The sequence below is a fragment of the Engraulis encrasicolus genome, chromosome 10 (genome assembly GCF_034702125.1).
Source record: "Engraulis encrasicolus isolate BLACKSEA-1 chromosome 10, IST_EnEncr_1.0, whole genome shotgun sequence".
Taxonomy (NCBI): Eukaryota; Metazoa; Chordata; class Actinopteri; order Clupeiformes; family Engraulidae; genus Engraulis; species Engraulis encrasicolus.
The window spans coordinates 41,729,143-41,741,642 of NC_085866.1; the positions used below are offsets into that span (position 1 = coordinate 41,729,143).

Here is a 12,500-nt window from a genome sequence, read left to right on the forward strand (position 1 = left end):
TTGCCCGTGGTTAAGCAACGCGTTTGGTACAACAGCGACTTCAACTTTGACAACGTCCTCATGGCCATGATGGCTCTCTTCACCGTCTCCACATTCGAAGGCTGGCCAGCGTGAGTACACATGCTACACACACACACACACACACACACACACACACACACACACACACACACACACACACATACCGGCATGTCCATGAATCCTCGTTGTCCACATCATTCACAAATCTGAACAAACAACAGACTTTAACCAATAAGAGATTGCTTTGAGAACACATACTTGTGCATACATGCGCGCACACGCACACTCGCACACACGCGCACAAACAAATGCAAACATCTGCGTCCTTTTTCTCCAGGCTGTTGTACAAGGCCATTGACTCGCACAAAGAGAACATGGGCCCCATCTACAACCACCGCGTGGAGATCTCCATCTTCTTCATCATCTACATCATCATCATCGCCTTCTTCATGATGAACATCTTTGTGGGTTTCGTCATCGTCACCTTCCAGGAGCAGGGAGAGAAGGAATACAGGAACTGTGAGCTGGACAAAAACCAGGTCAGTGGGTGACTGTGTATTTATCTGAAAATGAAAGTGTCTAGTGTTGTGTGTTTTTGTGTGCTGGAAGAACCTTCAAGTGAGACTAAGGCTGAATTCCAAATGGAAGGCAGTGGCTCGATGACTCCCTCACTACATGAACAGGCGTCTGATCATATATGACTTCCGTCTTGAAGGTATCTGATGAGGCGGTCGTTGTGAACGGCACTAACGAGAGTGCTGTCCTGCGACGTCGACATGCATTTGATGTTACGATTCTATGGCGGGAGTTACGTTCTTATCGTTAGTGCTTAGCTTACGTAAGGTAGTTGACCTGTGTAAGGTCGACAGACGGCAGAATCGTGAAATAGGCCATAAATAGATCTAGCGACATCATATTTAGATACTACAATGTTGATTTCTCGCTTGAGTTCTCAATTTGTAAGTAAGTGTCAGAATAAAGAACGTTTTAAGTTAGTAGGTCGGGTGGCAGCCATTTTTGTTTTTAAGTTCCCCGGTTTTGAGAGGGAGGTGGCGCACAGCATTTTGGGTAGCAGTCAGCAGTAAGTCAGCATCTGATGTCGCCCTCAAATATCCCTACGCCCACAAATTCAGGCAACTGCCAAAGGAGGAAATAAAGCAATGTTTTGTTTGGAATCACATGCCATGAATGATGTCCAGTTAGCTGACTGGAAGGACAGCTACTTTTCCCGTTTCGACCGTAGACTATCAGTGTTTCTTTTTGCAGTGTGTGCGTTTGTGTGTGCTTGTGTGCGCGCATGTGTGTGATCTACAATTTCAATGTTTGACTCCTCCCATCCTTTGTAGCGACAGTGTGTAGAGTACGCCCTGAAGGCCCGGCCGGTGCGGAGGTACATTCCCAAGAACCGCTACCAGTACAAGTTCTGGTACGTGGTGAACTCGGCAGGCTTTGAGTATGTCATGTTTGTACTCATCATCCTCAACACCCTCTGCCTGGCCATACAGGTGAGTGCTTTTCAGTTTCACTTTATGAGGGACCATGTACAATTGAAACATAAATGTCGCATAAATATCCTTTTATGCGTTTTACCAGTCAGCCTCAGGCTAATTTTTGTACATCTGTACTAACCATTCATCTTTCTATTCCACATTTGTTAATCAAAGAGGGTGCAACATGTTATGATTAGTATGTGTTAGTGTCAAAGTCCACACTTCAAGTTCACACTTCAAGTCCACACTTCAAGTTATTCAATCTCTGCAGTTATGATCAATTTTGTAAAACAAAGTAAAAAAGAAAAGCAAGTAAATGAAGGATGAATCACCGCACACTGGTATCTTTGATGGTTGTGCACAGGGACGTTACTTTGAGTAAAAAAGAAAAGCCTTTAGTGCACTACTGTAGATGAAATATCACTGCCCAAGTGTTCATTTCATTTAATTTGGGTTAGTATCTCAAGTTGTGATGATTATATTGCTATGATAAATTCAAATGAAATTCCGAAAGTCATTTTCTATTTCTCTTGTCCTCTCTTTGTGTCTGCAGCACCATGGCCAGTCTCCTGTCTTCAACTACGCCATGGATATCCTCAATATGGTCTTCACTGCAGTCTTCACCGTGGAGATGATCCTCAAGCTCATCGCCTTCAAACCAAGGGTGCGTTCAGTAGTATAGCCTAGTACAGCACAGTACTGTTAAGTGGTTTCATTGTGTATAATAATATGCCTGTATAATAGGGTGCATCAAACGCCCCCTATGAAAAAATATTGCCTTGGCCCTATAGTAAAAATGTTCTACACCCAGTAAAAACACACTGTGTAAAATAAAAACATATTGCCTCAGCTGTGTGATAAAAATGTCTTCAGCTTTGGAATCCAGGTTGCCCATCACTATCACCATTATTTTGTATATTCATGGGCCTGGTGGACCCAGTAGAATTCATCTAAATTTCAACATATTTTGCACAGAGTGATTTTACTGTGCATAGAACATTTTTATCACACAGCTGAGGCAATATGTCTTTATTGGGTAGCTTTATGCACCGAAATGTCCATTTCTATTCCAAGAGTTTGACTATCACCATTATTTTCTATTTTCATGGGGCTTGTGGCCCCGGTAGACTTCATCCAAATTTCAAAATATTTTACACAGTGTGTTTTTACTGGGTGTAGAACATTTTTACTATAGGGCCCAGGCAATATTTTTTCATAGGGGGCGTTTGATGCACCCTACTGTATAACATAGTATAGAACACTACATTGTTTTGCAGCACAGCATATATAGTAGTAGTATAGTGAAGTATAGCATAGTACATGTACTATAATACAGTAGAGCAGATATATTATAGTGCACGTGGTCATTTGTGGTAAGACTGGAGATTGAGGGTAATGAGACACATGCAGAGGTTCCCCTCCACTCCCCTCCCTCATTCCTGTAGCCTCATCCATTCATTGTTCTCCTCTCCTCTCCTCCCCTCTCCTCTCCACTCCTCTCATCTCCTCTCCTCTCTGCTCTGCTTCTCTCCTCTTCTCTCCTCTAATCTCCTCTCCTCTTCTCCCTCACCTCTCTTATCCTCCGTTCTCCTCTCCTCTCCTCTCCTCTCCTCTCCTCTCCTCTCCTCTCCTCTCCTCTCCTCTCCTCTCCTCTCCTCTCCTCTCCTCTCCTCTCCTCCTCCTGGCCTGGCTTCTCCTCTCCTCTCCTCTATTCTCCTCTCCTCTCCTCTCCACATTTCCCCTCCCCTCTCCTCCCTTATCCTCTCCTGTCCTCTCCTGTCCTCTCCTGTCCTCTCCTGTCCTCTCCTCTCCTCTCCTCTCCTCTCCACTCCTCTCCTCTCCTCTCCACATCTCCCCTCCCCTCCCCTCTCCTCTCCTCTCCTCTCCTCTCCTCTCCTCTCCTCTCCTCTCCTCTCCTGTCCACTCCTCTTCCCTTCTCTTATGGCCGTCTCCTCTCCTCTCCTCTCCTCTCCTCTCCTCTCCTCTTCTCTCCTCTCCACATCTCCCCTCCCCTCCCCTCTCCTCTCCTCTCCTCATCTCTCCTCCCCTCTCCTCTCCTCTCCTCTCCCCTCCTCCTGCCCTGCCTGGGGGGGCTGTTCTCCAGGGATATTTTGGGGATGCCTGGAACAGCTTTGATGCCCTGGTGGTAATTGGCAGTGTAGTGGACATCATCCTCAGTATGGTATGTCTGAGCCACCGGACTCCTTTACCTCCTCCTCCTCTTCTACCTGTCTCTCCTTCCATCCCTCCATCCTAACCTGACCACCTCCATCCTTCCTCTGGCATGTTGGTGTGGTTTCTTGCTCTGGCACTCTCTCTTGTGTTTGCTATTTCATGTTACTTTGTTCTGTTAGTCTGTTTTCTGTCTGCAGGGGGTGGTAGAGGACATTGCATTAAGATATTTCTCCACTGGGTTGTTGCTTTTGGTGGCGCTTTCTTGAGGTTTGGGGAGCACTGTGTCTGGTCTTGTATGTTTGGTAAAGATTCAAGATAAAAAAAAATACAGACAGAGGACTAATGAAATTATATTACATTCTTGTCGAATATGCAAAGTATGGGTAAGGGGTGGAATTATGAAGAAAATCATGCTTTGTATTTGAACGGAGACACAGTGCCTCTTCATCTCCTTCAGTGACTGGTGTAGATCTGCCATATGTCTACTGTCTTTGCATTTCTGACATTCTGACTTTTCTCTCTACTCTCCCCCCCTTTATCCTCAACACCATCCATCATGGAATCTTTGTCTCCTTCTTTTTATCTCTCTTCGACTTTCTATCTATCTTTTTTTCCCCACAACATTATCTTTTCCCTGTCTGTCGTCCCTGTCTGTCGTCTCTCATGATCTCTCTTCGCTGCCACAAACAGCATTATTTCGCCGATGCATGGAACACATTTGATGCCTTAATTGTTGTTGGTAGCCTCGTTGACATTGCAATCACTGAGATGAATGTAAGTAACACTTCTTCTCACCCCCATTCTGTCAAACATCTGAAGGGAGAGGGCGTGCTGTGAATCCTGACCATAGACTAGTGCCCAAATTGCCATGAAAGCAATGTATAGTTAAATATATGCACATAATGTAATGTAATGCACACATATTTTCCGAATTCTAGTGGCCCTGATATTGACAGTGGGTTTGATAGTGGGTTAAGCAAGTCAATTATGGCTTATGGTCTTCCTGCCATCCTTTTCTTTTAGATACCTTCTCTATGTCTGTTTCATCCATTATTTACATGCTGTATACTGAAATATTTTGCATATTCTAATTTGTATTTTGAATTTGTTAATTATGTATTTGATGGGCCACTTTTATGTCGTTGATAAAAAAAAGATTTTTTTCCATGTCCCTCAATGCTCTACTTAATCATTGAACCAAATGATATTATATTGATAGAAAAACATTTTGGGATATTCAGAAGAGCAATTTCCTTCTGTTGCTAACCCTAGACTTGTGTGTGTGTGTGTGTGTGTGTTTTTATGTCCTATATCAGTATATAAGTTGAGTTTTTCCTACACAAAAATAAAAATATGTTATTTATTTTACATAATAGTATGCATCGGTAAATATTGTGTCTATTGCAGTGTTAATAACGTGACAATCCCACTTAAAACTGTAACACGTGATGCAGCAGTTCAGTGCTAGTGGATGCTAATAACCTGATGGATATGGATAATATATGGGTATGCCGTGTTAATTTAGCTGTTTGGTTTGAAACCAGAGAGAAGCTCTTCTTCTGGTGGAGATGATGCCTGGGGTAAGATGCCCGGCAACTCTCCGACCGTCCTGTTGTTTATGTCGTTATTGTTTCTTTGTACCAATTAATTCACCTTTTGTTTAAAATTTCATAATGGAACAGTCCAGAGAAAGCATCCTTATTTTTTTGTGAAGAAATTCACATGCAACATCCTTTCGTTCCATAATATTGCACAAGTTTGAGGTTGTGCTCTGTGGCCTTGTATTTTGATAACCCCTGATACTCGCCCACTGCGCGATTGGCAGGCAGAAGCACATCACTCGCTTGCACTTAGTCATGTGTTTCCCTACCACACTACAGCCTCATGCTGGGCAGATAAACAAGCGTAAACACACGCATATTCCTCCTCACACTGACTGTTGATGTCTGCTCAGTGCTGGATGTCAGATTTGTGTCCGAAAGAGACTTTTGCCCTAGTGCACCATGGACAACTGCATGTTTGTCAAGCTGGAGTCCCACTCTGTAAAAAAACAAACTGCGACTAAAGACACTGCATGATCTGTGCACCGTGGCATCTTGGGAAACTGAGTCTGACTCCTGAGCCATGTCTGACAATGTCCATTGGCACATTGTGTAGTGCACTAAAGGCTGTGTGAGCCGCCGTTCCTTGTTTTGGTGCCTATTTAGTGTGCTGCATAGTGAGTTGGTGGGCATTTCAGATTCAGCTCATGTGTGTGTGGCATGATAATGTTTGCAGGTAGCTTGTCTAACGCCAGACTACCTCAGAAATGAGTCCGGGGACCACCTACACAATTTCTCGTAGGGGAGGTGTGATTTACGATTGCCCAAGGCCAGTTATTGGGCATTACAAATGTATCATTTGGTGTATACATGGTCCATAGACAACTGTGTCAGTTTTATTCAAACAAACCGCAAGATTCTGTTCGTCAAGTAGTATGCGTTAACACCTTTCCACCCCTCCAAGCTCTCTGATTGGCTCCCTACCTCAGACTAGTGCTTTGCCTCTGGCTTCCATGCTGTCTTTCAGATCGTAACAATCGTGCAAAACAGCATGGTATTTCTCAGGCTAGTTTGCAGGTGCACTGGACAATTTGCCTGGCATGTGATGTTCATGATGCATTGCGAAGGCACCAACATGTGATGTTTACTCTGCACTCTACACAGACCTGCACGCTTGTTGTATTTATTTATTTTATTCTATTCCTTTTATTATTATTATTATTATTTTGTGCAGTGGTAAATGGCCTTATCTGAAATGTAGAGAATACTCCCTACCATGAATGGCCTGACTTTTTGTCTCTGTGTCTGTGATTGGCCTGTCATTCCCTACTATACATCACTTCCTGTACCTCTGACTGGTTTCCTGTGTGTCCCCCTGACCTGACATAACCCAGAGCTCCCAGGACAGCGCCCGCATCTCCATCACCTTCTTCCGGCTCTTCCGCGTCATGCGATTGGTCAAGCTGCTGAGCAGGGGAGAGGGCATCCGCACACTGCTCTGGACATTCGTCAAGTCCTTTCAGGTTGACATTGAATTGCACATCATTTACACATTATATACTATTCTATACATTATAATACATTTAATAATGTATTGTATTGGAATGTATAATTGAGTTAATATGTAACAGAACATCACTCTAGCTTATGGATGTAGATTTTGGAACCACAATTTAGAAAAAGGATTTAGAATTATATGAAGGTGTACACACTGTATAAATGTCACTGTGTCTCATAATTTTTATTCCTCCCTCTCTCTCCTCTCTTTTGTGTCTGTCCTGCCTGTAGGCCCTGCCCTATGTAGCCCTGCTAATAGCCATGCTCTTCTTCATCTATGCTGTCATTGGCATGCAGGTACAGTAGGGGGCAGCACACACACACACACAGATCCATCAGCTATTCGCTGTATTGCAGGGACACCATAATGTTTTATAGAGCATGTTTATGAGAAATGTGCAGCAAGGTAACCATTGCAAAAGTTATGTCTACATTCTTTCCACAATGGAACCCTCTTTACCTGTGTGTCAAGTAAGTGGTCATAAAAAAGTCCTGATATCAACAACACATGTTGAATTAAAATACTGATATCCCAGAAAACATCAGTCATTTCCACAGTATTTGTTAAGATAAATCGAAGCACATGACATGCGTGTGTTCTTTTTGTTTAGAGAGGACATCATTTCACAGTGTTTGATTGCCCCACTGGTATTGGCAGAGAATCCATTGGTGCAGAGGTGACTTGTCCTCCTGGTGGCCTGGTCAGTGTTTTAGGAACTTTAACCTGAGTAGAATTGCATGCCATTGCAGGTGTTTGGGAAGATCGCCATGGTGGACGGCACACAGATCAACCGCAACAACAACTTCCAGACCTTTCCCCAGGCAGTGCTGCTGCTCTTCAGGTACTAGACCATGGCTGGGGAACCTTGTTCATTCGAGGGCACACTGCAAATTTTATAAAGTCCGTAAATGGCCCTTGAGACATAGGTTCTCCACCCCTGTACTAGACCATTGGTGGGGAACATATGGCCCGGGGACCTATAACGGAACCGTGAAGCCGTCTTATCCGGCACGATATCATTTTGATGTTATGCAGTTTCGCTTGAAATGCGACATGCTTTGTGAAGCAGTCTTAGAAATTACATATGCAATACACTTAAATTGTATTTGACAAGGGACCTTGTGAAGGTGGGGTCTGTTGTAAAGGTGGCCGCCTTCAATTTAGGCGTAACGTGCACGTGGAAATCCTTGTTTGTGTTCATAGTACGGCCCTTGGAGGACTTTATGGAATTTGAAGAGGCCCTCCCCCCTGTACTAGAGGTTCCTCCCCCCCCCGTACTAGACAAATACATAGTTTTATGTTGCTGCTTGTGACCTACAATGTGCACTCCATCTCCTTGCCAAGTGGCTTCATCTCTTCAAATAAACAGTTACCAATGGGCTGTAGGCCACTGCCCCGGATGTAATAGGTCATGGGCAAGTTCCAATGGGGAAACAGGTTGGAATCTGGCTTGTGATCTTTTCCCAATCTCTCAGTCCCTGTCTAGCCAGTTCTTAGTGTTATTATCCTGATGGATGGAGTAGACCCTTCCGTTTGTTTTGGAAAAACTATATGTGTGTGTGCGTGTGTGTGTGTGTGCGTGCGTGCGTGCATGTGTGTCTCCCAGGTGTGCGACGGGGGAAGCGTGGCAGGACATCATGTTGGCGTGTCTGCCTGGTAAGCCGTGCGACTCCGAGTCCGATGACAACCCCGGCGGAGAGAAGACCTGCGGCAGCAGCTTCGCCATCATATACTTCATCAGCTTCTACATGCTCTGTGCTTTCCTGGTACACACACACGCGCGCACACACACACTCACGCATATACACACACACACGCACGCACGCACACACTCACGCATGTACACACACGCACGCACACACAGCACCAGGGACGTGCACAGGAATTTCAAAGGGCAGTTGCTCTAACCTGAAGAAAGGGCAAACCCCCCCAAAAAAAAAAACATCAACAATGACCGGCCTTCAGATTTTTTTAGGAAACTGCACCATGGATATTATTATTTTTAGTAGTAGTAGTAGAAGTAGTATATTATTGTCATAATTATTAATATTATTTTATTGTAGCCTATAGTATCTTGAATGCGTACCATATGATATAACATGCTAGTTTTTAAACATGTAGGCCTACCTATTAATCATATCAGAGATGATCAGCCTTATGCCCACCTGCCCTAAATGTCTCCTGATCCACATTTCCTCATGTGTGGTATGTGGCTGCCCCTAAATGAAATGAAATTATGAGAAAAAGCCTTGATAGTTTTTAAAGCTGTAACTTATCAGTCACAGAGATGATCAGTCTTATGCATACCTATGTGCAGAGGTCTGTGGCTCTGACTCATTCTCATCTTAAATGAAATGAAATGATGAGTAAATTAATAGGCTAAATATGAGGATGCTTAATCAATTAACCCACTGTCATCTTTATAATCCTTGTAGCAGCCAAAGTAGACTTTAAGTTATAATAAATAGAAATAGTTTAAAAATGGTTAAAAAGATAATTTAATTTGAATTTGAAATTTCATTAATATGCATATTCCATGATTAAAATGATGAATATTACATAGGAAAGCTAAAACAATAAGAATTCACAGGTTTAGGTCATTTGTTGGGTCTTTTGTTGCCTATACTGAAAATGTGTACTGTCGCTTTAAGAATTGACGAGCCGGCTTTCATTTCAGATCGCAAAGAACCGTGGCGTGCGTGGGAGCGACCAGTTCTTATCTGTTGCTCTGAAGCTCCGAGCTTCTCGCAGACTTTATAACCTTTTATTTTCATTACAGATATTTTAGTTAGTTCATGCACATTTCGTAGGCCTATGTCTTGAGAAGAACAGTAAACGTCAGTTATCATGTGGAGTGGATTTATTTCAATTACATGGACATTGACAGTGGAAACAGTATCTTTGGGTCGGAGAATATATCAGCGTAAGAAAAAGCACTTTCCAAGCGGTCTCACCAAGATCAAACCTCTACAATCCTGAAAAAGATTCTCTGCCTCACCTGCACCTGTTCATTTTTTTTTCTCAGCCAACTCTGCAGAGATGTGCTTCCTTTAGCTAGCCTACCCCCTTAAGTTCTCTCTTGCTTGATAAAACGACATGTCATCTGCATGTTTCTTAGTTGGGTTAGCCTTCCACAAAACAACCTGCGCCATGTAAAACGTTGACAATGACTGCAAGCTAGCTGGCTGTCGTTTCCCCCCAATATCTGAACGTGGCACACCGGCTGTCAGATTAGGCCTATCACTAAACGTCCTAAACTCGACATCGGCTTTAAGATGCATTAATTGTGGTCATGTAGTGTAGGCCTAATACTGTGTAGTCTGTTATGTTTCCAGCTCACCTCAGGCCGCCAGGGCAGTCGCTCTACTCCCACGACATCTTCGACATATTTTGCGTCTCTGCCCTGGTCGCATCGCATGCATGCTTGCTCCCCCCTCCCTCCCATATAGAGCTGCGCGTGCCCCCCGCAAAGCGCATGCTGCCCCTCCCTTTGCCTATCTCTCGAGGTGCAGGTGAATCTGAATTTGAAAACTTAATTTAGGAAGCTTCAATCAAAAATACGAATTGCAAAGCAAATCAGCTGAAACATGAAATCTTAGCCTATTTTTCAAATTCCGAGGCATATCTGCTGGCTGTCGGGTTTTTTTGCTACCTAAACGTGGCGCTGGCTGGCTGTCAGATGTATGATAACTAAAAGTTCTAAACTCAACATTGTTGATAATAGAGAGGTTGATTGTGAGCATATTTTGTACCCTAATAAGTAGACTGTGTGTAGGGCTCTAGCCGACACCCAGGCATCTTCAAAATCTTTCGTGTCTCGCTCAAGCGCCTGTCGCGTGCCTCCTCCCCCCCTACCGGAGTTGTTGCGTAGGCCTACTACCTCACATCGCTCGTGCCCATTCTCGACGGGTCTGATGAATTTGTATGACTGACTTAAGTCTTTATTGTACAAAACTTCAATCAAAATTATGAATTATAAAGAAATCAAATTATATTGAAATATGAAATTATAATTGCCAAATTATTTTCCCCTCCCTTGGAAGGGCAATATCAGCCAATGTGGGCAAAAGGGACGTTGCTCGGGCACCGTGGGCAACTATGCTCTGTACGTGCCTGCACAGCACACAAACACACACACACACACACACACACGTGCACACACACGTACACTCACAAACACACACACGCACTGTGTGCGCGCGCTTTCCTGATACACACACACGCACACAGACACACACACGCACACACGTGTACACACACACGCATACACACACACACACGCACACACAGATACACACATAGACTCACACACGTATACACACACACACACACACACACACACACACACACACACACACACACACACACACACACACTGAACACTGGAAAACAATAATTTGTCCACTTTCTCCCAAATTTTTAGATCATAAATTTATTTGTGGCCGTCATCATGGATAACTTTGACTACCTGACCCGCGATTGGTCCATTCTGGGCCCACACCACCTTGATGAGTTCAAGAGGATCTGGTCTGAGTATGACCCTGAAGCCAAGTGAGTGCAAACATACATCACGCACGCTCACACACACACACACACACACACACACACACACACACAAACACACACACACACACACACACACACACACACACACACACACACACACACACACACACACACACTACAACACAACACAACACAACACAACACAACACAACACAACACAACACAATGCAACACCACAACACAACACAACACAACACAACACAACACACAACACAACACACACAGCCACACACACACACACACACACACACTTTTTTGTAAAACAAAACGTCTTCATCTTTGTCTCCTTTTCAGGGGCAGAATCAAGCACCTGGATGTGGTCACTCTGCTGCGGAGGATTCAGCCGCCTCTTGGGTTCGGAAAGCTGTGTCCTCACCGCGTAGCCTGTAAGGTATGGCAACCTGCATGATCACACACACACACACACACACACACACACACACACACACACACACACACACACACACACACACACACACACACACACACACACACACACACACACACACACACACACACACACACACACACACACACACACACACAGTTCTTTCATAACTCTTCTTTGTGTGTATGTTCACAGAGGCTTGTTGCTATGAACATGCCCCTGAATAGTGATGGGACGGTGATGTTCAATGCCACCCTGTTCGCTTTGGTCAGGACTGCTTTGAAGATCAAGACGGAAGGTACCGTACCAAGACAAATGACGGACAAAAAGTCAACGTACCATAACTGTAAAACAGCCCTGTTGTGTTAGTAATGAAGCTTTTTAAAAAGGTTTTTTTTTTGGCCCTTTGCTTCTGATAGGATTGTGAAGAGTGACAGCAAGTGAGTGTGGAGAGAGAGATAGGGAAGGGTTAGGAAATGATCCATGCTTGTTTTAAGCCTGGGTGCCCCTGGGCATGCAAGCCCATATCCTCTATGGTTGGCTTAGCATGCGGTGCCACAGTGCCCCCATACATCTTTAATAGATCTCGCTGCTGCAAGCTGTTGTATTAGAGACCCCACACACACACAACATGCATTATCATGTTCCCAGAAGCACATTTTGGTTTGTTTGGATTTGGTCTAGTTACCCATGAATAGGATGAGAAGACACCAACATATCACTTCTGTCAAACTTTTATTGTTCTTAGTGCCAAGTAGAGT

The 12,500-nt window shown here is 44.0% G+C and overlaps 1 protein-coding gene across 1 annotated transcript in view; it reads left to right on the top strand.

Annotated features, from left to right (window-relative positions):
* Positions 1 to 12,500, top strand: part of cacna1db (calcium channel, voltage-dependent, L type, alpha 1D subunit, b) — a 72,026-nt gene that overhangs the window by 37,373 nt on the left and 22,153 nt on the right. Inside the window, exons 24-35 of the mRNA XM_063208918.1 lie at positions 1 to 110; positions 359 to 560; positions 1,368 to 1,526; positions 2,065 to 2,175; positions 3,616 to 3,693; positions 6,622 to 6,750; positions 7,016 to 7,081; positions 7,535 to 7,626; positions 8,392 to 8,551; positions 11,209 to 11,336; positions 11,646 to 11,742; positions 11,935 to 12,037. The exon at positions 1 to 110 is cut by the window's left edge and continues 37 nt beyond it. Coding sequence (XP_063064988.1) covers positions 1 to 110; positions 359 to 560; positions 1,368 to 1,526; positions 2,065 to 2,175; positions 3,616 to 3,693; positions 6,622 to 6,750; positions 7,016 to 7,081; positions 7,535 to 7,626; positions 8,392 to 8,551; positions 11,209 to 11,336; positions 11,646 to 11,742; positions 11,935 to 12,037 — 1,435 coding nt within the window. The remainder of the gene's footprint in view (positions 111 to 358; positions 561 to 1,367; positions 1,527 to 2,064; positions 2,176 to 3,615; positions 3,694 to 6,621; positions 6,751 to 7,015; positions 7,082 to 7,534; positions 7,627 to 8,391; positions 8,552 to 11,208; positions 11,337 to 11,645; positions 11,743 to 11,934; positions 12,038 to 12,500) is intronic.